At 38.7% G+C, this 25,166-nt stretch overlaps 1 protein-coding gene across 2 annotated transcripts in view; it reads left to right on the top strand.

Moving 5' to 3' along the window:
- TLN2 (talin 2) overlaps positions 1-25,166 on the top strand; it is a 637,355-nt gene that overhangs the window by 500,130 nt on the left and 112,059 nt on the right. For both annotated transcript variants that reach the window (XM_053717305.1, XM_053717304.1), the window contains exon 35: positions 161-304. In XM_053717305.1, coding sequence (XP_053573280.1) covers positions 161-304 — 144 coding nt within the window. The remainder of the gene's footprint in view (positions 1-160; positions 305-25,166) is intronic.

Raw genomic sequence — 25,166 nt, 5'->3', positions numbered from 1 at the left:
ATCTTTAAAATCTGTACATTTAGGGTTCTTTAAGATCGTCATCGAGAAATACAATTCTGCATCCACGTCATCGAATATATTTAATTCTCTTATTTGCTTTCTATCTTTCCCCTGTATAATCAAACAAACCATATGCATTTATCTGATTTTTCCTCCTCAGGCTGCCTATCTTGTTGGTATATCTGATCCCAATAGCCAGGCTGGCCAACAGGGATTGGTGGACCCTATCCAGTTTGCAAGAGCTAATCAAGCCATTCAGATGGCTTGCCAGAATCTAGTGGATCCAGCAAGTAGTCCATCCCAGGTGAGTACAGCAGGAACGAGAAATTCATGTGAATTATCTTTAGACATGTTGGATTAAAAAATAAGTGCATCAAAAAGTTTGTTCCATATTAGTCTTATCAGAACAGGTTTAGTCAATACTGTTGAAGCCAATTCACTAGTGTTCCAGTCTTTTATACAAATAATTTCTTTCTTTCTTAATTTCTCTTGTTAAGTGTATCCAGTCCACGGATCATCCATTACTTATGGAATATATTCTCCTTCCCAACAGGAAGCTGCAAGAGTCCACCCACAGCAAAGCTGCTATATAGCTCCTCCCCTAACTGCCATATTCAGTCATTCTCTTGCAAGCCTCAACATAGATAGGAGGTCGTGAGAGTCTGTGGTGCTTTCTACTTAGTTTATTCTTCAATCAAAAGTTTGTTATTTTTAAATGGCACCGGAGTGTGCTGTTTATGTCAGGCAGTATTTGGAAGAAGAATCTGCCTGCGTTTTTCTATGATCTTAGCAGATGTAACTAAGATCCATTTGCTGTTCTCACACATTCTGAGGAGTGAGGTACTTCAGAGGGGGAATGGCGTGCAGGTTTTCCTGCAGATAAGGTATGTGCAGTAAAATATTTTTCTAGGAATGGAATTGACTAAGAAAATACTGCTGATACCGAAGTAATGTAAGTAAAGCCTTAAATGCAGCGATAGAGACTGGTATCAGGCTTATTAATAGAGATACATACTCTTATAAAAATGTGTTTTAAAACGTTTGCTGGCATGTTTAATCGTTTTTTAACATATGTTTGGTGATAAAACTTATTGGGGCCTAAGTTTTTTCCACATGGCTGGCTTAAATTTTGCATAGAAACAGTTAACTGAAGCTTCCCACTGTTGGCTGTGGCAGTTTGTTGTGTCTGTTTTTAAAAACGTGTCTGTCATTTTTTTGATCTGTTTTTTGCATTAAGGGGTTAATCATCCATTTGCAAGTGGGTTCAATGCTCTGTTACCTTATTACATGTACTGTAAAAATTTCGTTTGTTTTACTGCCTTTTTTTCACTGTTTTTCAAATTTTGACAAAATTTGTTTCTCTTAAAGGCGCAGTAACGTTTTATATATTTGCTTGTTAACTTGATTTAAAGTGTTTTCCAAGCTTACTACTCTCATTATTAGTCTGTTCTAACATAGAGGAAGCTCTGTGTTCATTATGTTTTAAAGCCATGGTGGAACCCCAACTTAGAATGTGTACCAGATGTACTGATTTCATGTTAAACAATAAAGATCATTTTTTGTCTTTAAAAACATTATCACCAGAGGATTCTGTCGTGGGGGTAGTTATGCCGACTAACTCTCCCCACGTGTCAGACTTTTTGACTCCCGCTTTAGGGACTCACGCTCAAATGGCGCCAAGTACATCAAGGGCACCCATAGCGTTTCTTTTACCAGGGGATTCTGTCGAGGGGAAAGTTATGCCGACTAACTCTCCCCACGTGTCAGACCCTTCGACTCCCGCTTCAGGGACTCACGCTCAAATGGCGCCAAGTACATCAAGGGCGCCCATAGCGTTTATTTTACAAGACATGGCAAAGGTGGTGAATAATATTCTGGCAGCAGTATTAGTCAGACTACCTGAAATTAAAGGAAAGCAGTTAGCTCTGGGGGTAGATACAGAGCATACAGACGCTTTAAGAACCATGTATGATACTACCTCACAATATGCTTAGTCTGTGGGTGATTTTTTTTGACTCAGGGAAGATGATTTAACCTGATTCTGATATTTCTACATTTAAAATTTATGCTTGAGAACCTCCACTTGTTGCTCAGGGAGGCTTTGGCTGCTCTGAATGAATGTGTACAATCGCAGGGCCAGAGAAATTGTGTAGACTGGATAAATAATATGCAGTGCCGGTGTGTACTGATGTTTTTTCCATTACCTAAAGAGGTTTACTAAAAATGTTTTAATAAGGAATGGGATAGACCAGGTGTGCCGTTCTCTTCCCCTCCTATTTTTTAGAAGAATGTTTTCTAATAGTTACCACCACACGGGACTTCTGGCAGACAGTTCCTAAGGTGGAGAGAAGAGTTTCTACTCTAGCTAAGCGTACCACTACCTCTGATGAGGACAGTTGTGCTTTTTAGATCCAATGGATAAAAAATGTTTATTCAACAGGGTTTTATCCTGCAGCCCCTTGCATACATTGCTTCTGTCACTGCTGCTGCGGCGTTCTGGGTTGAGTCTCTTGATGAGGCTTTACAGTTTAGCGACTCCATTGGATGAATATATTTGACAAGCTTATGCTAGCCAATTCCTTTGTTTTCTGATGCCTTGTTCATTTGACTAGACTAACGGCTAAGAATTCTGTTTTTTACTATACTGGCGCGCAGAGCGCTATGGCTTATATCATGGTCAGCTGTCGTGACTTTAATAAATAAGCTACTTAACTTCCCTTCAAGGGGCAGACCCTATTCGGGCCTGGCTTGAAGGAGATTATTGCTTATATCACTGGAGGAAAAGGTCATGCCCTTCCTCAGGATAGGTCCAAATCAAGGGCCAAAAAAAAAAAAAAAGGTCTAATTTTCGTGCCTTTTAAAAATTTCAGGGCAGGTGTGGCATCCTCTTCCTCTAAGGCAAAACAAGAGGGAATTTTTGCTCAGTCCAAGGCGGTCTGGAGACAATCGGACCTGGAACAAAGATAAGCAGGCCAAGGAGCCTGCTGCTGCCTCTAAGGCAGCATGAAGGAACGGACCCCTATCCGGTAACGGATCCTATAGGGGGCAGACTTTCATTCTTCGCCCAGGCGTGGGCAAGAGATGCCCAGGATCCCTAGGCATTGGAATTTATATCCCAGAGATATCTTCTGGATTTCAAAGATTCCCCCCCAAAAAAAGGGGAGATTTCGCCTTTCACAATTATCTGCAAACCAGATAAAGAAGGAGGCATTCTTACATTGTGTACGAGATCCATCCAGTTCCAAGAGAGGAACAGGGACATAGTTTTTACTCAAATCTGTTTGTGGTTCCCAAGGAGAGGGAACCTTCAGACCTATTTTGGATCTAAAGATCTTAAACAAATTCCTCAGAATTCCGTCATTTAAGATGGAAACTATTCGTACCATCTTAACTATGATCCAGGAGAGTCAATAGAGGACTACAATGGATTTGAAGGATGCTTATCCTCACATTGTGATGCATAAAGATCACCATCGTTTTTCAGGTTTGCCTTTCTAGACAGGCATTACCAGTTTGTAGCTCTTTCCTTTGGGATATCTACAGCCCCAAGAATCTTTATGGAGGTTCTGGGGTCGCTTTGGCGGTCCTTAGACCGCGGGGCATAGAAGTGGCCCCTTATTTAGACGACATCCTGATACAGGCGTCAAACATCCAAATTGCCCAGTCTCATACGGACGTAGTACTGGCATTTCTGAGATCACATGGGTGGAAAGTGAACAAGGAAAGAGTTCTCTATCCCCAATCTCAAGGGTTTCCCTCCTAGGGACTCTGATAGATTCTGTAGAAATGAAAATTTACCTGACGGAGTCCAGGTTGTCAAAGTTTCTAAATTTCTGCCGTGTTTTTTCATCCCATCCGCGCCCTTCGGTGGCTCAGTACATGAATGAAATCGGCTTAATGGTAGCGGCAAGGGACATAGTACCGTTTGCACGTCTACATTTCAGACCGCTGCAACTATGCATGCTCAGTCAGAGGAACAGGGATTACACAGATTTGTCCCCCTGTTAAACCTGGACCAAGAGACCAGAGATTCTCTTCTCTGGTGACTATGTCGGGTCCATCTGTCCAAGGGTATGACCTTCCGCAGGTCAGATGGGACAATTGTTACAATAGATGCCAGCCTTTTAGGTTGGGATGCAGTCTGGAACTCCCTGAAGGCTCAGGGATAGTGGACTTAGGAGGAGACCCTCCTTCTAATAAATATTCTGGAACTGGGAGTGATATTCCATGCTCTTCAGACTTGGCCTCAGTTAGCAACTCTGAGGTACATCATACTCAGTCGGACAATATACACGACTGTGGCTTACATCAGCCATCAAGGGGGAACAGAAGTTCCCTAGCGATGTTAGAAGTCTTACAATAATTCACTGGACAGAGACTCACTCTTGTCTATCAGCTATCCATATCCCAGGTGTTGAGAACTGGGAGGTGGATTTTCTAAGTCGTCAGACTTTTCTTCCGGGGGAGTGGGATTTCCTCCGGAGGTCAAGACCAAGCAGGAGAGGGCTTTGGTGTTTTTGACAGCGCCTGCGTAGCCACGCAGGACCTGGTATGCAGATCTGGTGGACATGTCATCCTTTCCATCACGGTCTCTGCTTCTGAGACAGGTCCCTCTACCTCAGGGTCCTTTCAACCATCTAAATAGAATCAATCTGAGATGGACTGCCTGGAGACTGAACGCTTGATGTTATCAAAGCATGGCTTCTCCGAGTCAGTCATTGATACCTTAATACAGACATGAAAGCCTGTCTCTAGGAAAATTGAACATAGATATGGTGTAAATATCTGATTGTTATGAATCCAAGGGTTACTCATGGAGTAAAGTCTGGATTCCCAGGATATTATCTTTTCTCCAAGATGTTTTTGAGAAAAGGGTTGTCAGCTAATTCCTTAAAAGGGGACAGATTTTTACTCTGTCTATTTTTTTGCACAAGCGTCTGGCAGGTATTCTAGACGTTCAGGCATTTGGTCAGGCTTTGGTTAGATCCAAGCCTGTGTTTAAAACTGTTGCTCCGCCATGGAGCTTAAACCTGATTCTTAAGGTTCTTCAAGAAGTTCCGTTTGAACCTTTTTTGTTCCATAGATATCAATCTTTATCTTGGAAAGTTCCTTTTGGGTAGCTAATTCCTCGACTCGTAGAGTCTCCAAGTTATCTGTGTTACAATGTGATTCTCCTTATCTGGTCCTTCGTACGGATAAGATAGTCCTGCGTACCAACCTGGGTTTTTTCCTAAGGTGGTATCTAACAAGTACATCACTCAAGAGATAGTTGTTCCATGCTTGTATCCTAATCCTTCCTCAAAGAAGGAACGTCTATTACACAATATTGGACGTGGTTTGTGCTTTAAAGTTTTACTTACAAGCTACTACAGTTTTCATCAAACGTTCACCTTGTTTGTTGTCTATTCTGGACAGAGGAGAGGTCAAAAGACTTCAGCAGCCTCTCTGTCTTTTTGGTTAAAAAGCATAATTCATTTAGCTTATGAGACTGCTGGACAGCAGCCTCCTGAAGGGATTACAGCTCATTCTACTAGAGCTGTGGTTTTCACTTGGGCCTTTTTTAAATGTGGCTTCTGTTGAACAGATTTACAAGACGGAGTCTTGGTCTGCGCTTCATACTTTTCAAATTTAACAAATTTGATACCTTGCTTCTTCGGAGGCTATTTTTGGGAGAAAGGGTTTTTTACAGGCAGTGGTAACTTCCGTTTAAGTACCTGCCTTGTCCCTCCCATCATCCGTGTACTTTAGCTTTGGTATTGGTATTCCATAAGTAATGGATGATCCGTGGACTGGATACACTTAACAAGAGAAAACATAATTTATGCTTACCTGATAAATTTATTTCTCTTGTAGTGTATCCAGTCCACGGCCCGCCCTGTCACTTTAAGGCAGGTAATTTTTTCATTTGAACTACAGTCACCACTGCACCCTATGGTTTTTCCTTTCTCTGCATGTTTTCGGTCGAATAACTGAATATGGCAGTTAGGGGAGGAGCTATATAGCAGCTTTGCTGTGGGTGGACTCTTGCAGCTTCCTGTTGGGAAGGAGAATATATTCCATAAGTAATGGATGATCCGTGGACTGGATACACTACAAGAGAAATAAATTTATCAGGTAAGCATAAATTATGTTTTTAACTCGACTTTTTCATGTAACATAATGCTAAAAAGTGCTAGACAATCTTGTGTTTCTTTCATATAGGTGATGAGAATCTACGAGCTTGTTACTGATGGGATATATATTCCTACCAGGAGTGGGCAAAGTTTCCCAAACATCAAATGCCTATAAATACTCCTCCCACCTCACTCATACCTCAGTTTTAAAAACATTTCCTCCTTAGAAGGTGGTTAACCCCTTAATGACCGGACCATTTTTCAATTTTCTTACCCTTAATGACAATGGCTATTTTTACATTTCTGCAGTGTTTGTGTTTAGCTGTAATTTTCCTCTTACTCATTTACTGTACCCATACATATTATATACCGTTTTTCTCGCCATTAAATGGACTTTCTAAGGATACCATTATTTTCATCATATCTTATAATTTCCTATAAAAAAAATATAAAATATGAGGAAAAAATTGAAAAAAAACACACTTTTTCTAACTTTGACCCCCAAAATCTGTTACACATCTACAATCACCAAAAAACACCTATGCTAAATAGTTTCTAAATTTTGTCCTGAGTTTAGAAATACCCAATGTTTACATGTTCTTTACTTTTTTTGCAAGTTATAGGGCCATAAATACAAGTAGCACTTTGCTATTTCCAAACAACTTTTTTTCAAAATTAGCGCTAGTTACATTGGAACCCTGATATCTGTCAGGAATACCTGAATATCCCTTGACATGTATATATTTTTTTTTAGAAGACAACCCAAAGTATTGATCTAGGCCCATTTTGGTATATTTCATGCCACCATTTCACCGCCAAATGTCATCAAATAAAAAAAAAAGTTCACTTTTTCACAAATTTTGTCACAAACTTTAGGTTTCCCACTGAAATTATTTACAAACAGCTTCTGCAATTAAGGCACAAATGGTTGTAAATGCTTCTTTGGGATCCCCTTTGTTCAGAAATAGCAGACTTATATGGCTTTGGGGTTGCTTTTTGGTAAGTAGAAGGCCGCTAAATGCTGCTGCGCACCACACGTAAATTATGCCCAGCAGTTAAGGGGTTAAATTAGGTAGCTTGTAGGGAGCTTGCAGGGTTAATTTTAGCTTTAGGGTAGAGATCAGCCTCCCACCTGACACATCCCACCCCCTGATCCCTCCCAAACAGTTCTCTTCCCTCCCCCACCCCACAATTGTCCCCGCCATCTTAAGTACTGGCAGAAAGTCTGCCAGTACTAAATAAAAGGAGTTTTTATTTTTTTTAATAAAAAAAAATAAAATGTTTTAGCTGTGATGGACTCCTGCCTTAGCCCCAACCTCCATGATCCCCCCCCCAGCAATCTAACCCTCTCCCCTACCTAATTGCCGCCATCTTGGGTACTGGCAGCTGTCTGCCAGTACCCAATTTGCCCCCCAAAAAAGTGTTATTATTATTTTTTATTACTAATTTAATTTTTTCTGTAGTGTAGCAGCCCCCCACAATACCCCAACCCCCTCCCCCTCCCAGATCCTCATATATATATATTTTCCCCCCTCTTCCCACTCATTGGTGTCAGTGTGGGTAGGTGATCGCGCGCATGCGCGCCCCCGCACGCTCCCGGCACCCGGCGTGCACATTGCACTTACAGGAGCCGGATGCCGGGTAGCGATGGGCCGCCCACCCGCCTCCCTGTTGCGCTCCCACCCACCAACGAACCGGCCTCATCGCTACCGGTGCAGAGAGGGCCACAGAGTGGCTCTCTCTGCATCGGATGCTTTCTAAGGGTATTGCAGGATGCCTCAATATCGAGGCATCACTGCAATACCCTGAGAGCTGCTGGAAGCGATTGCGATCGCTTCCAGCACTCTCTTAGACAAGTGACGTACCAGGTACGTCCATTGTCACTAACTGCAAGTTTTTGCAGGACGTACCTGGTACGTCACTTGTCATTAAGGGGTTAAGCATGATGTGCTTGATTCTTCAGTGAAAGGCGCTTCTAAGCATATTGAAGCCCAGTTCATCTCTAAGTACAGTGTTTGTCTGAGGGATGTGAAGGGAGTATTGTCTGATGATGCCATGTTTTCACCTATGGGAAATCTATTCATAAGGCTCTCTGTAAATTTGGTCACAGGGATTCATCTGCTGCTTCCCTTTACAGATCAACATTATACACCTGAACCATTACCTCTGCAGATATGTTTCAGTACTGGTTTGGCTGTCTGCTATATGAGGATGGGTGTCTTATTCTAATTATATCTTTTTTAAGGGACACTCAGCTATGGAAAGGCACTTTATTTTGTAAAGTTCTTAATGTATATTTTATATATATATATATATATATATATATATATATATATATATATATATATATATATATATATATATATATATATATATATATATATATATTGGCCATTAGACAGGTTGTTTTGGAAATTTTGCTTAGAAATTTGAATGGGGGTTTTATTTATTAAAAACTCTTACCTTTAGGCCCTTATTACCCATTGTCAGAGGTTTTTTTTTTCATTTTTACGCATAAAATCGTGCATGTGATGACACTATTTGCGTCATCATGACGCGTTATTTTGCAACTTTTTTGCGCAAAAAATATGCACCTTTTTTCTAGTTTAAAAAGCTGCTCCCATTTTACTCTGTGCTCTCATATTTTTTCAGAAAACTATAAAGCTTGTTTTTATTCGTCATTGATATTAACTATAAAGTTTTTTTTAATAAGCATTGTTTTCCATTCCTGAAATCTGCTGTATTTAAGGAGAATGTGATATTTTGCAACTAATGTTACTTTTTATTTTTGTTTGTTACATTTTTTTGCCATGATGTCTCAAACTGAACCTGTCTCTGATGATGTTATAGAAACTGAGCTGCCTGAACATATTTCTACCAAAGCTAAGTGTGTTTGTTAAAAAGCTGATCGGTATTCTTCAGCTCAATTATGTGGCTTCTGTTTTGATTAATTACATTACACATGCTAATAATATTTCTATGAATACAAATGCATCCACTATTGTTCCATCTCAGTCTAATGCAAAAGGCATTCCTGCAGAAATGAAAGATTTTATTGCTGCAGCCATAGTGATTGCTAAAAAATGGTCTAAACCTGGTACCTTTTTTAAACCTTCTGGGTTTAAAAAATTGTATTCTTTGCCTGTTGCTAATTTGGAACTTTGGGAAACAGTCTCTAAGGTTGATGGGGCTATTTCCACTCTTTCTAAATGTACTACCATTCCTATGGAAGAAAGCAATTATTTTAAAGACCCTTTAGTTATGAAGCTTGAATTTTATGTTAGAAGGACATATTTACATACTGGCTATATTCTTAGACCAGTTATATCTATGGCTGATGTTGCTGCTGCTTCTACTTTTTGGTTAGGCAGTTTAGCCCAGCAGTTGTCTTCAGACCCTGAATTATTATCTAACATTATCCTTTTACTACAACACGCAAATAGTTTTCTTTGTGATGCTATTTTTGATGTTATGAAAATAAACGTCAAATCCATGTCTCTATCTATTCTGACTAGAAGAGCATTATGGATTAAATATTGGAATCCTGACATGGTGTCTAAAACAAGATTACTGTCTTTCTCTTTTAAAGGCAAAAACCTTTTTGGTTCTCAATTGTATTCTGTTATTTTCTGAATGGACAAAAGGATTTACTATTCATAAATCAATTACTGAAATTTGGTCTCTGAAAGGCACAGTAGCGGATTTATAATTCACTGGTTGAAATAAGATGTATGGATAAGGCAAAATTCAGATGTCTAAAAATTGCTCCCAGTCCTGTTGGGTATAGTTATATATAGATACAAGAGAACCATAATTGGTGAGAGAAGACAGACAACTGTACTCAAAGTTTCAGGGGGAAAAAAACATATATGACCCACACAGATAAGAAGTATCTTGTCAAGTCATCACTAAAAAACAGATGTAGATATGAAGGGAGGTTAAACAAAAAATGGTTAAAAAGACATTAAACTGAACCCATAATTTAACTTATTATAGTAAAAATGTTCACAGTGTATATTGATTGTATATTGTGCCTGATCTTCCTAAATTTGTTTTTACTCCTCTAAATGGCTGGATTAGATATACCATATTTAGGTATAATGCAGATTTGCCTGACCTTGCCATTTACATCTGGCTCTGATTTGCAACAGCAGAGGAGATAAACATAATCAAGAGCGATTATTCCTGGAGTGATTTTAATTGTTAATCTGTGCATGTGTTAGTGTGTTTCTATTGCCTGATCTTAAAAAACCGAGTATGAAAAAAGACAAAGAATGTTGTCAGGCTGACAACTACCAGCTAAGAAACAGAGTAACCTATGTAGCAGACAGTGATAATAAACCAAATTTCAATCACAAAAAAAAAAAATGAAACCTGGCAAAATGGTTTTATTACTGGGGAAAGGGGAGTTTTTCTTCCCCAAGACAAAAAATCTAAGGGAAAATTTAAAGCTACTAATCGTTTTCGTTCCTTTCGACAGAATAGAGAACAGAAAACTGCTCCCTCCCCTAAAGCCTTTCTGGCTCTAATTGGAGACCATTTCCAAATTGGAATAAATGCAAGCCATATAAGAAACTGAATTTGGCCCCTAAGCCTGCATGAAAGTGTTCTTCTGGTGGGGGGCAGACTAAAGCTATTTCAAGAATTTTGGGCAGACTCTGTCCAATATCAGTGGATTTAGAATATAGTTTCTAATGGGTATCGAATTCGATTCAGAATAAGGCCTCCCATGGAAAGATTCTTTCTTTCATGTAATTAGCAAGAGTCCATGAGCTAGTGACGTATGGGATATACATTCCTACCAGGAGGGGCAAAGTTTCCCAAACCTCAAAATGCCCATAAATACACCCCTCACCACACCCACAAATCAGTTTTACAAACTTTGCCTCCCATGGAGGTGGTGAAGTAAGTTTGTGCTAGATTCTTCGTTGATATGCGCTTCGCAGCAGGCTGGAGCCCGGTTTTCCTCTCAGTGTGCAGTGAATGTCAGAGGGACGTGAAGAGAGTATTGCCTATTTGAATTCAATGATCTCCTTCTACGGGGTCTATTTCATAGGTTCTCTGTTATCGGTCGTAGAGATTCATCTCTTACCTCCCTTTTCAGATCGACGATATACTCTTATATATACCATTACCTCTACTGATTCTCGTTTCAGTACTGGTTTGGCTTTCTACTACATGTAGATGAGTGTCCTGGGGTAAGTAAGTCTTATTTTTGTGACACTCTAAGCTATGGTTGGGCACTTTTATAGAAAGTTCTAAATATATGTGTTTAAACATTTATTTGCCTTGATTCAGGATGTTCAACATTCCTTATTTCAGACAGTCAGTTTCATTATTTGGGATAATGCATTTGAATAATCAATTTTTCTTACCTTAAAATTTGACTTTTTTTCCTGTGGGCTGTTAGGCTCGCGGGGGCTGAAAATGCTTCATTTTATTGCGTCATTCTTGGCTCGGACTTTTTTGGCGCAAAAAAATTTTCTTTGTCATTTCCGGCGTCATACCTGTCGCCGGAAGTTGCGTCATTTTTTTTACGTTTTTGCGCCAAAAATGTCGGCGTCACCGGATGTGGCGTCATTTATGGCACTTAAAGCATTTAGGCGCCAAATAATGTGGGCGTCTTTTTTGGCGCTAAAAAATCTGGGCGTCATTATTGTCTGCACATTATTTAAGTCCCATTGTTTATTTGCTTCTGCTTGCTAGAAGCTTGTTCATTGGCATTTTTTCCCATTCCTGAAACTGTCATTTAAGGAATTTGATCAATTTTGCTTTATATGTTGTTTTTTCTATTACATATTGCAAGATGTCTCAGATTGACCCTGAATCAGAAGATACTTCTGGAAAATTGCTGCCTGATGCTGGATCTACCAAAGATAAGTGTATTTGTTGTAAACTTATGGTAACTGTTCCTCCGGCTGTTGTTTGTAATGAATGTCATGACAAACTTGTTAATGCAGATAAGATTTCCTTTAGTAATGTTCCATTACCTGTTGCTGTTCCATCAACATCTAATATTCAGGGTGTTCCTGTTAACATAAGAGATTTTGTTTCTAAATCTATTAAGAAGGCTATGTCTGTTATTCCTCCTTCTGGTAAACGTTAAAAGTCTTTTAAAACTTCTCATTTTTCAGATGAAGTTTTAAATGAACATCATCATTCTGATTCTGATAATGATTTTTCTGGTTCAGAGGATTCTGTTTCAGAGGTTGATACTGATAAATCTTCATATTTATTTAAAATGGAATTTATTCGTTCTTTACTTAAAGAAGTCTTAATTGCATTAGAAATAGAGGAATCTGGTCCTCTTGATACTAAATCTAAACGTTTGAATACAGTTTTTAAACCTCCTGTAGTTATTCCAGAGGTTTTTCCCGTCCCTGATGCTATTTCTGAAGTAATTTCTAGGGAATGGAATAATTTGGGTAATTCATTTACTCCTTCTAAACGGTTTAAGCAATTATATCCTGTGCCATCTGACAGATTAGAGTTTTGGGACAAAATCCCTAAGGTTGATGGGGCTATCTCCACTCTTGCTAAACGTACTACTATTCCTACGGCAGATAGTACTTCCTTTAAGGATCCTTTAGATAGGAAAATTGAATCCTTTCTAAGAAAAGCTTACTTATGTTCAGGTAATCTTCTTAGACCTGCTATATCTTTGGCGGATGTTGCTGCAGCTTCAACTTTCTGGTTGGAAGCTTTAGCACAACAAGTAACAGATCATAATACTCATAGCATTGTTAATCTTCTTCAACATGCTAATAACTTTATTTGTGATGCCATCTTTGATATCATTAGGGTTAATGTCAGGTATATGTCTTTAGCTATTTTAGCTAGAAGAGCTTTATGGCTTAAAACCTAGAATGCTGATATGTCTTCTAAGTCAACTTTGCTTTCCCTTTCTTTCCAAGGTAATAAATTGTTTGGTTCACAGTTGGATTCTATTATTTCAACTGTTACTGGGGGGAAAGGAACTTTTTTACCACAGGATAAAAAATCTAAAGGTAAATTTAGGTCTGCTAATCGTTTTCGTTCCTTTCGTCACAATAAGGAACAAAAACCTGATCCTTCCCCTACAGGAGCAGTATCAGTTTGGAAACCATCTCCAGTCTGGAATAAATCCAAGCCTTTTAGGAAGCCAAAGCCAGCTCCCAAGTCCACATGAAGGTGCGGCCCTCATTCCAGCCCAGCTGGTAGGGGGCAGATTACGTTTTTTCAAAGAAATTTGGATCAATTCGATTCACAATCTTTGGATTCAGAATATTGTTTCACAAGGGTACAGAATAGGCTTCAAGATAAGGCCTCCTGCAAGAAGATTTTTTCTTTCCCGTGTCCCAATAAATCCAGTGAAGGCTCAAGCATTTCTGAAATGTGTTTCAGATCTAGAGTTGGCTGGAGTAATTGTGCCAGTTCCAGTTTTGGAACAGGGGCTGGGCTTTTACTCAAATCTCTTCATTGTACCAAAGAAGGAGAATTCCTTCAGACCAGTTCTGGATTTAAAAATATTGAATCGTTATGTAAGGATACCAACATTCAAAATGGTAACTATAAGGACTATTCTGCCTTTTGTTCAGCAAGGGCATTATATGTCCACAATAGATTTACAAGATGCATATCTGCATATTCCGATTCATCCAGATCACTATCAGTTTCTGAGATTCTGTTTTCTAGACAAGCATTACCAGTTTGTGGCTCTGCCGTTTGGCCTAGCAACAGCTCCAAGGGTTTTTACAAAGGTTCTCGGTGCCCTTCTATCTGTAATCAGAGAACAGGGTATTGTGGTATTTCCTTATTTGGACGATATCTTGGTACTTGCTCAGTCTTCACATTTAGCAGAATCTCATACGAATCGACTTGTGTTGTTTCTTCGAGAACATGGTTGGAGGATCAATTTACCACAGAGTTCGTTGATTCCTCAGACAAGGGTAACCTTTTTAGGTTTCCAGATAGATTCAGTGTCCATGACTCTGTCACTAACGGACAAGAGACGTCTAAAATTGGTTTCAGCTTGTCGAAACCTTCAGTCTCAATCATTCCCTTCGGTAGCCTTATGCATGGAAATTGTAGGTCTTATGACTGCTGCATTGGACGCGATCCCCTTTGCTCGTTTTCACATGCGACCTCTTCAGCTCTGTATGCTGAACCAGTGGTGCAAGGATTATACAAAGATATCACAATTAATATCTTTAAAACCGATTGTACAGCACTCTCTAACGTGGTGGACCGACCATTATCGTTTAGTTCAGGGGGCTTCTTTTGTTCTTCCGACCTGGACTGTGATCTCAACAGATGCAAGTCTGACAGGTTGGGGAGCTGTATGGGGGTCTCTGACAGCACAAGGGGTTTGGGAATCTCAGGAGGCGAGATTACCAATCAACATTTTGGAACTCCGTGCGATTTTCAGAGCTCTTCAGTCGTGGCCTCTTCTAAAGAGAGAGTCGTTCATTTGTTTTCAGACAGACAATGTCACAACCGTGGCATATGTCAATCATCAAGGAGGGACTCACAGTCCTCTGGCTATGAAAGAAGTATCTCGAATACTTGTATGGGCGGAATCCAGCTCCTGTCTAATTTCTGCGGTTCATATCCCAGGTATAGACAATTGGGAAGCGGATTATCTCAGTCGCCAAACATTACATCTGGGCAAATGGTCTCTTCACCCAGAGGTATTTCTTCAGATTGTTCAAATGTGGGGACTTCCAGAAATAGATCTGATGGCTTCTCATCTAAACAAGAAGCTTCCCAGGTATCTGTCCAGATCCAGGGATCCTCAGGCGGAAGCAGTGGATGCATTGTCACTTCCTTGGAAGTATCATCCTGCCTATATCTTTCCGCCTCTAGTTCTTCTTCCAAGAGTGATTTCCAAGATTCTAAAGGAGCGTTCGTTTGTTCTGCTGGTGGCTCCAGCATGGCCTCACAGGTTTTGGTATGCGGATCTTGTTCGGATGGCTACTTGCCAACCGTGGACTCTTCCGTTAAGACCAGACCTTCTATCGCAAGGTCCTTTTTTCCATCAGGATTTCAAATCCTTAAATTTGAAGGTATGGAGATTGATTCTCAGTCATAGAGGTTTCTCTGACTCCGTCATTAATACTATGTTACAGGCTCGTAAATCTGTGTCTAGGAAGATATATTATCGAGTCTGGAAGACTTACATTTCTTGGTGTTCTTCCCATCATTTTTCTTGGCATTCTTTTAGAATTTCTAGAATTTTACAGTTTCTTCAGGATGGTTTGGATAAAGGTTTGTCTGCAAGTTCCTTGAAAGGACAAATCTCTGCTCTTTCTGTTCTTTTTCACAGAAAGATTGCTAATCTTCCTGATATTCATTGTTTTGTACAGGCTTTGGTTCGTATAAAACCTGTCATTAAGTCAATTTCTCCTCCTTGGAGTTTGAATTTGGTTCTGGGGGCTCTTCAAGCTCCTCCGTTTGAACCTATGCATTCGCTGGATATTAAATTACTTTCTTGGAATGTTTTGTTTCTTTTGGCCATCTCTTCTGCTAGAAGAGTTTCTGAATTATCTGCTCTTTCTTGTGAGTCTCCTTTTCTGATTTTTCATCAGGATAAGGCGGTTTTGCGAACTTCATTTAAATTTTTACCTAAGGTTGTGAATTCTAACAACATTAGTAGAGAAATTGTGGTTCCTTCGTTGTGTCCTAATCCTAAGAACTCTAAGGAAAGATCGTTGCATTCTTTGGATGTAGTTAGAGCTTTGAAATATTATGTTGAAGCTACTAAAGATTTCCGAAAGACTTCTAGTCTATTTGTTATCTTTTCTGGTTCTAGGAAAGGTCAAAAGGCTTCTGCCATTTCTTTGGCATCTTGGTTAAAATCCTTGATTCATCATGCTTATGTCGAGTCGGGTAGAACTCTGCCTGAAAGGATTACAGCTCATTCGACTAGGTCAGTCTCTACTTCCTGGGCATTTAGGAATGAAGCTTCGGTTGTTCAGATTTGCAAAGCAGCAACTTGGTCTTCTTTGCATACTTTTACTAAATTCTACCATTTTGATGTGTTTTCTTCTTCTGAAGCAGTTTTTGGTAGAAAAGTACTTCAGGCAGCTGTTTCAGTTTGATTCTTCTGCTTATAATTTCAGTTTTTTTCATTATAAGATTTAAACTTTATTTTGGGGTGTGGATTATTTTTCAGCGGAATTGGCTGTCTTTATTTTATCCCTCCCTCTCTAGTGACTCTTGCGTGGAAGATCCACATCTTGGGTATTCATTATCCCATACGTCACTAGCTCATGGACTCTTGCTAATAACATGAAAGAAAACATAATTTATGTAAGAATTTACCTGATAAATTCATTTCTTTCATATTAGCAAGAGTCCATGAGGCCCACCCTTTTTTGAGGTGGTTATGATTTTTTTGTATAAAGCACAATTATTCCAATTCCTTATTTTATATGCTTTCGCACTTTTTTCTTATCACCCCATTTCTTGGCTATTCGTTAAACTGATTTGTGGGTGTGGTGAGGGGTGTATTTATAGGCATTTTGAGGTTTGGGAAACTTTGCCCCTCCTGGTAGGAATGTATATCCCATACGTCACTAGCTCATGGACTCTTGCTAATATGAAATGAATTTATCAGGTAAGTTCTTACATAAATTATGTTTTCTCACCCATGTACCAAAAAACCCAGTAAAAGCCCAAGCATTCAGGAACAGGGTTTGGATATTTATTCAAATCTTTTCATTGTCCCGAAGAAAGAAAAATCTCTGACCAATTTGGGATCTGAAAACTTTAAATCGATTTGTAAGAGTCCCAACTTTTAAGGACTATTCTGCCTTTTGTTCAGCAAGGTAAATTTATGTCCACAATAGACTTACAGGATGTTTATCTTCACATCACAATCCACCCAGATCATTATCAATTTCTGACATTCTCATTTCTAGAAAAGCATTACCAATTTGTCGCTCTTTGTCAGGGTTTTTTCCCCTGCTCTGTTTGCCATGTGCTGCTGGCAGCCATTTTACTCACCTCTCTTGCTGACTCTGGTGCATACTGTGTGATGCTGCTCATTTCCTGCACTTCCTTTTATGACCAGACTGGTGTACATCATCAGTGTGAGACAGGATGCAGTCTCAGAATTGTGATGTCATCACTTATTATTTAAAGGGCCTCTGTTCAGTATGCTTTGCCCTTGCGTTGTCTCAGACCTGTTTGTGAGAGCTCCTGTTTATTACCTGGCTGTCTGACCTCCCTCCTGGTTCCTGATCCCTGGCTTGTTCCTGACTCTGCTGTTCTCCTTGTTCCTGATTTTGGCTCGTCTGACTACTCGCTTTGGCTCCTGACTCGGCTCGTCTGACTACTAGCTCTGGTTTTGATTCCTGACTTATTTGTCTTGTGGAGTTTTTATTATTTTTTGCTATTAATAAAGGTGTGATTATTTTTGCATTTTCGTCTCAGTCTAATTCCTGGCACACTGACACTCTTCCATTTGGCCTTGCAACAGCTCTGAAGATATTCTCAAAGATTCTTGGTGTCCTATGTGTAATCAGAAAGCAGGGTATTGCGGTATTTCCTCATTTGGACGATATCTTGGTACTAGCTCAATCTTTTCATTTCGCAGAATCTTACACAACACAGCTATTGTTGTTTCTTCGAAGATATGTTTGGAGGATCAATTTACCAAAGAGTTTCTTGATTCCTCAGACAAAGGTCACCTTTTTAGGTTTCCAGATAGATTCAGTTTCCATGACACTATCCCTAACAGAAAAGAGATGACTGAGATTAGTTTCAGCTTGTCTAAACCTTCAGTCTCTATCATTCCCTTTAGTGGCTATGTGCATGGAAGTTTTAGGTCTCATGATTGCAGCATCAGATTCAATCCCCTTTGCTCATTTTCACGAGACCTCTTAAGCTTTGCATGTTGCACCAATGGTGCAGGGATTACACTCTGATATCACAAATTATATTCTTAAATCCCAACACTCAACTCTGTCTGACTTGGTGCTTAAACCACCATTTTATTATTTAGGGGCCTCTTTTGCTTGTCCTTTCTGGTCTGTAATCACCACAGATGCAAGTCACACAGGTTGGGGAGCTGTCTGGGGGTCTATGGCAGCACAAGGAGTTTGGAATTCTCGAGAGGAGAGGTTACCAATCAATATTTTGGAACTCCGTGCTCTCTTCAGAGCTCTTCAGGCTTGACCTCTATTGAAGAGGGAACCTTATATTCATTTTCAGACAGACAATATCCCTACAGTGGCATATGTCAATCATCAAGGGGGAACTCACAGTTCCCTAGCTATGAAAGAAATATCCTGCATACTTTCTTGGGCAGAATCCAATTCCTGTCTAATCACAGCGATTCATATCCCAGGGGTAGACAATTGGGAAGTGAATTATCTTAGCTGGCAATCTCTACATCCAGGGGAGTGGTCTCTCCACCCAGATGTATTCTATTGAATTGTACAGATGTGCGGTTCTCCAGAGATAGATCTGATGGCCTCTCGTCTGAACAAGAAACTTTCCAGGTACCTTTCCAGGTCCAGGGATCCTTAGGCAGAAATGATGGACACTCTAGCAGTTCCCTGGTTTTACCAGCCTGCTTACATTTTTTCCCCTCTGGTTCTTCTTCCAAAAGTGATCTCAAAGATCATAATGGAACAATCTTATGTTTTTCTAATAGCACCAGCATGGCCTCACAGGATTTGGTATGCAGACCTTGTCCGAATATCCAGTTGCCAGCCTTGGGCTCTTCTTCTAAGACCAGACCTTCTGTCTCAAGGCCCGTTCTTCCATCCAGATCTCAAATATCTAAATTTGATGGCATGGAAATTGAACGTTTAGTCCTCAGTATTAGAGGTTTCTCTGACTCGGTGATTAAAACTATGATTCAGGCTTGTAAGCCTGTTTCAAAGAAAATATATCGCAAGGTTTGGAAAAGTTATATTTCTTGGTGTTCTACACATGATTATTCCTGGCATTCCTTTCTCATTCCTAGGATTCTCCAGTTCCTTCAGGATGGTTTGGATAATACTTTGAAAGGACAAATCTCTGCTCTTTCTATTTTATTTCACAGAAAGATTGCTAATCTTCCTGATATCCACTATTTTGTCCAGGCTTTGATTCTAATTAAACCCTGTAATTAAATCTTAATTAAATCTTAAAGACTTTACAGGCTCCTCCTTTTGAGCCTATGCATTCTTCGGACATTAAACTACTTTCTTGGAAAGTGTTGTTTCTCTTGGCGATCTCTTCTGCTAGACGAGTTTCTGAATTGTCTGCTCTCTGTTATGAGTCTCCTTATCTGATTTTTCATCAAGATAAAGCAGTTTTACGGACTTCTTTCAAATTTTTGCCTAAAGTCGTAGGGACATTATTGTTCCTTCCTTGTGTCCTAATCCTAAGAATACTCTTGAAAGATCTTTGCATTCTTTGTATGTGGTAAGAGATTAGAAATATTATGTTGATGCTACTAAGGATTTCAGACAGACTTTCTTGTCTATTTGTTATTGTTTCTGGTTCTAGAAAAGGTCAGAACGCCTCTGCCATTTCTTTAGCATCTTGGTTGAAACTTCTGATTCACAAAGCTTATTTGGAGGGGGGGGGGGCAGTCTCCGCCTCAGAGAATTACAGTTCATTCTACAAGATCAGTTGCCACATCTTTTTTTCCAAGAATGAAGCTTCAGTTGATCAAATCTGCAAAGCGGCCACTTGGTCTTTTTTGCATACCTTTACTAAATTTTACCAAGTTGATGTTTTTGCTTTTTCAGAAGCAGCTTTTGGTAGAAAGGTTCTTCAGGCAGCTGTCTCAGTTTGATTCTAGTGCCTATGATTTGTTTTCTTAATTTTAAAGAAACTTAAAAAACATTTTTTTACAAAATTTCTCAGCAAAAAAAGCTGTTTCTCTTCCCTCCCTTTATTGTTACTCGTGGACTTCCACATCTTCAGTATTATATCCCATCAGTAACAAGCTTGTGGACTCTTGCCACCTGTATGAAAGAAAAAAATATTTCTGTAAGAACTTACCTGATAAATTAATTTCTTGCATGGTGGCGAGAGTCCACTAGGCCCACCCATTTTTTGGAGGTTTTGATTTTTTGTATAAAGCACATTATCCTATTCCTCTTTTTTTTTGCTTTTACTCCTTATACACCTCACCAACTTGGCTATACGTTAAACTGAGGTATGAGTGAGGTGGGAGGTGTATTTATAGGCACTTTGCCCCCTCCTGGTAGGAATGTAATAGCCCATCAATAACATGCTCATGGACTTTCGCCACCATGAAATAAATTCATTTATCAGGTAAGTTCTTACATAAATTATGTTTTCTCCCATTGCTTAGGGTTTGACAAAATGTTTGATTTGTTTTTTCCTTTTAAATCATCATTTCTAATGTTCATAAGAGTCTCCACCATTTTTCCTTTTCTTACAGAACTTACACATCTGCAGTTTTAGAAGTCACACACCTATTTACTGTATTTGGCCTGTATTGGTATGGTGGCATTGCCATACAGTACATCATGGCATAGCCTAAGTAAATATACATTTAGTTACTTATCTTCTCTTTGTCCATATGTTTGTATATTTGTGTGCCAATTGATTTATAGCCTTTTTGTCACGGTCTTGTTTTAGCCAAAGTGCCTTAAAAGCTAAAGATACTGCTCCATTATTTTTATTATGAACCAGACAAGTCTTGAGAGACAAATATTTCTGCAGTTCCTGTATTAAGCTGCATTTTTTTTAGATGATTTGCCATAATGTTTCTGATAAAATAAATAAATATTCTAATAAAAAAATAAAGTTGTCGATATTCTATTAGAATGTGAAAAGTCCAGTATTCATCACATATTATTTGACATGGAGAAGGTTGTTAACACAGCCATTCCTTTACCAGTCTAGATTCCTGCATGTTAGTCAGAATGTTAAATATAAACTACATGTTAATGAGCTTGTGTATTTTAACTCAGTTAAAGCTTACTGGTTTGTATCTGCATAAATTAAGAGAGAAGTGCTCAACCTGGGAACGAACAGAAGCATAATAGCTTGTTCTGTGGCTAGTTACCACCCTAGAAGCAGCCTATTTTTGCTCAACATGTGCCTTTCACAGAGAAGAACTTACCTGTAGCATATCAGTCTGATCCTGACTTAACCGTACAGTCCAGCCCCGAAATACCCGGCAATCCGAACAGAGACACAAGTTTCCTGATCTTTTGCCTTTTTACATGTATTTTAATTTAAATTGAAAAAATAGAAAAGCATTTGCTGATTCTTAATTATTTAGCTCAGTTATATTCTATACTTCAATCAGTTGCTGACTATACTGAACACTCACCTAAATTTGATACCATATTTTGTGAAACTGTGGGTAAGAAAACGTGTGGTTTATCTCTAAAGATCATTCCTTTTTAAGTGGAAAACATTTATAACTTGCATATTGGGACATGTTAAATGTCGAACACAAGTGAGAGGCTGAGGCAAAAATGTAATCTTCACTCATTTGAATTTAGATTATAATTTTCTAAATTTTAAATTAGATTATTTTTTTTCCAGTCTGTACATGCCTTGTTACAGTTTGCAGAAGTCTTAGGAACCTTCATTTCTGTGAGTACTGATGGTAATCATAAAGTAAACTTTACTCCATCAAGTCTCCAGTAACAAAAGATCCTGTGAAACAGGTGATTTTTCAGGATCATATTATGTTGCATCTCAAAGCCAGTGCAAAAGTTCCACCTCAACAATGAAAAACAGGGTTCTTTTCCTGGTTTCCAAAAACTGTACACAAGTCCATGATAGAATGTCTGTTCTCTATAACCAGCGGGATTAATTTACGGGCATATGTGGTAACAGCTCATGCCCCCATATCCCAATGGATGCTAAACATAATCATTTTTTTTTAAATTTACGCAAAGCATCCATTTCAAGTCTGTACCTACAGTTTTGGCTGTCAACTTTTAGTATTTCAATATATTTATTTTGCATTATCAAGATGATGTTAAATCAGGAAGCACTCTTCTACAAAATTCTATTACCATATTTCATAATTGTACTACAGATCAGATATTAAGATATCGTATGTTCTGGAAATCTTGAATTCTCACGTGCAAGAACATTTTTACAGTAGTTGGGAAGGTTTTTTTTTGTTTGTTTTTTAACTTTATTGTAATTTCACAACACTACATTGGAGAAAACAATAAACCGAAAATCAAAAAGATCAATTGTTAGAAACATTTACAAAACATGTCTTATACTAGAATTACAAGTGCTTGTAAAACAGCTATAGTAATGCTTCCAACAGTTGCTTTTGTATCAACAATTTTGAAGTTTTAATATATAACTCAAATTTAGAAATAAAAACCCCAGATCTTTCCTGAATGCTTTCTAGGGCATCGTCATATGCTTTATAATTTTGGAGCTTTATTGAATTCCACCTCTAACACAAACATTCCTGACTATCATAATGACTATTGTCAGAAACGTTATATTTTTATCGCCCTTTTCTCAGTTAAGAAATACAATTTAATTGGTTTATTTTTAATATTTTACAAAATTACATTTGCTTTGGGACTGCTTGTTCCATTTTGTGATCCTTCTCAGTATTAAATGCCACTTGGAAAGTTTAATGATCTGGCATCTTGGCTACTTCTGTCCTTGAATCATTAATTATTTAGTTATTTTAAACTCTGGCTTTTGTCCAACCAAAATGCAGCTCAAATGTACCTTCATCTGATTTACTTTTGGTTTAAGGTGTTTGGACTACAGAATTATCTGAGCCATTGAGGCACGTACACATCATTACGTTTTTTTGGGTTTTTTTAAATGCAAGCCACTTCCTTGCAATAACCTCTGCTAGGAAGATTTCTGAGTTTGAAGTTCTTTCAGTTAAAGAACCATACCTGGTCTTCCATAAGAACAGAATGGTTCTCAGAAATACTGTTTTGCCTAAAGTTGTCTTGGATTTCTGTAACTCATTAAATATTGTTTTGTTGACCGCCTGTTCAGAAAAAAAAGCCTGTAGAAGGGAAATTGTATACACTCTTGATAGTGTTAATTTTCTCCACATCTACAGAAATCATAAGAAATATTATAGGATGTCAGATCAACTATGCCTAATTACTCAATGTCCTAGAAAAATGTATACTTCAATCCTAGAGTGTTTCTATTCCAGCAAATTCATCCCCCTAGATCTGTATCAAGGCAACTGAAGCAGATGCATATAAGTCTTTGTCAAGGTTGGTTGGAAGTCTTTGTTTCCCACTTAACATTTGATGTTCGTCAGTCTTAAAAAGCAAGATTTGGCAGAAGAACCCAACATGGAATTCTTGCTCATAAATACAATATTTTTGCAGCATGTTTTTTCTTACTTTTTTTTAAAATATATTTTCTACCCTTCAATTCACTGTTTTAGGTATCATTTCTTTCTTGGGAAATGTAGTCTAGCGTGTGAGCTAAGGTAGTTGAAAATTAAAATAACATAGATTTGTTTCATGTAAGTGGCAAGAGTCCATGAGCTAGTGACGTATGGGATATACATTCCTACCAGGAGGGGGCAAATTTTCCCAAACCTCAAAATGCCTATAAATACACCTCCCACCTCACTCATACCTCAGTTTTACAAACTTTGCCTCCTGTGGAGGTGGTGAAGTAAGTTGTGCTTGATTTCTTCTGTGATATGCGCTTCTAAGCATTCTGAAGCCTGATTCCTCTGAGTACAGTGTTTGTCAGGGGGATGTTAAAGGAGTACTGCCTGTTGATTAAGTGGTTTCACTCATGGGAAATCCTTTCAAAGGCTCTATGTAATCGGTTGCAGGGATTCATCCACTGCCTCCCTTTTCAGATCCCATGCTTTTTTTTAATCCTACTAGGAGAAAAAGCGCTATATATTATTTTATTTATTAAGACTGCATGAAGATGCAGTTCTCAAACCAGTTCTTCTGGTGGGGGGGGGGGGGGGGGGCATATTTAAGTTATTTTTGGATGGATTCAGTCCAAAGTCTGTAGAATATTATTTTTAGTGTTTTAGTTTTTTAGAATGAGACCTTCTTTGGGAAGATTCTTTCTTTCTCATGTTTCAATACACTCTGTGAAGGTTCAGGTTTTTTCTGAAATATATTTCAGAACTGGAATTTTGTTTCAGAGGTGTTTGTACCAGTTCCTTAGTAGGAGCAGGGTTTGGGTTTCTATTCAAATCTTTTCTTTGTCCCAAAGAAGGAAGATTCATTCAGACCAATCTTGGATCTAAAAAATTAATATCATTTTGTGTGTGTCCCAACTTTCAAGATGGCTATAAGGACTGTTATGCGTTTTGTATAGCAAAGTCATTACATGTTCACAATAGTTGTATGGGACACGTATCCTCACATTTCAATTAATTCAGACCACTTTCGGTTTCTGAGATTCTCTTTTCTAGACAAGCTTTACCAATTTGTTGCTTTTCCATTTGGTCTAGCGACAGCTCCAAGAATCTTTTCGAAGGTTCTCGGTGCCCATCTATCTGTATTCAGAGAGCAGGGTATTGCGGTGTTCTCCTTAGTTGTATGATATCTTTGTACTAGCTCAATTCTTTCATTTAGCATATTCTCACACGATTCATCTAGTGTTGTTTTTTCAAAAGACATGGTTGGAGGATCAATTTGCCTAAGAGTTTCGTGATTCCTTAGGCAAAGGGTCACCTTTTTAGGTTTCCATATAAATGCAGTGTCTATGAATCTGTCTTTTATAGTCGAGACAAATGAAATTAGTTTTAGCTTGTCTAAACCTTCAGTCTCTATTATTCCTTCAGTGGCTATGTGCAGGGAAGTTTTTTAGGTTTCATGACTGCAGCATTGGACGCAATCCCCTTTGCTCGTTTTTCTTATGAGACCTTTTCAGCTTTACATGCTGAATCTATGGTGCAGGGATTATTCTCAGGTATCACAGTTGATATACTTAAATCCCAACACTCAACTCTCTCTGACTTGGTGGTTAGACCATCATCGTATTATTCAGGGGACCTTCTTTGTTCGTCCTTCCTAGACTGTATTCTTATGGATGCAAGTCTTACATGTTGGGGAGCTGCTAGGATTTGCTGACAGCACAAGGGTTTGAAAACCTCAAGAG

Source organism: Bombina bombina, chromosome 6, assembly GCF_027579735.1.
Source record: "Bombina bombina isolate aBomBom1 chromosome 6, aBomBom1.pri, whole genome shotgun sequence".
Lineage (NCBI taxonomy): Eukaryota > Metazoa > Chordata > Amphibia > Anura > Bombinatoridae > Bombina > Bombina bombina.
Note: the sequence above shows the minus strand (reverse complement) of the source record. Positions and strands in the feature narration are given on the sequence as shown.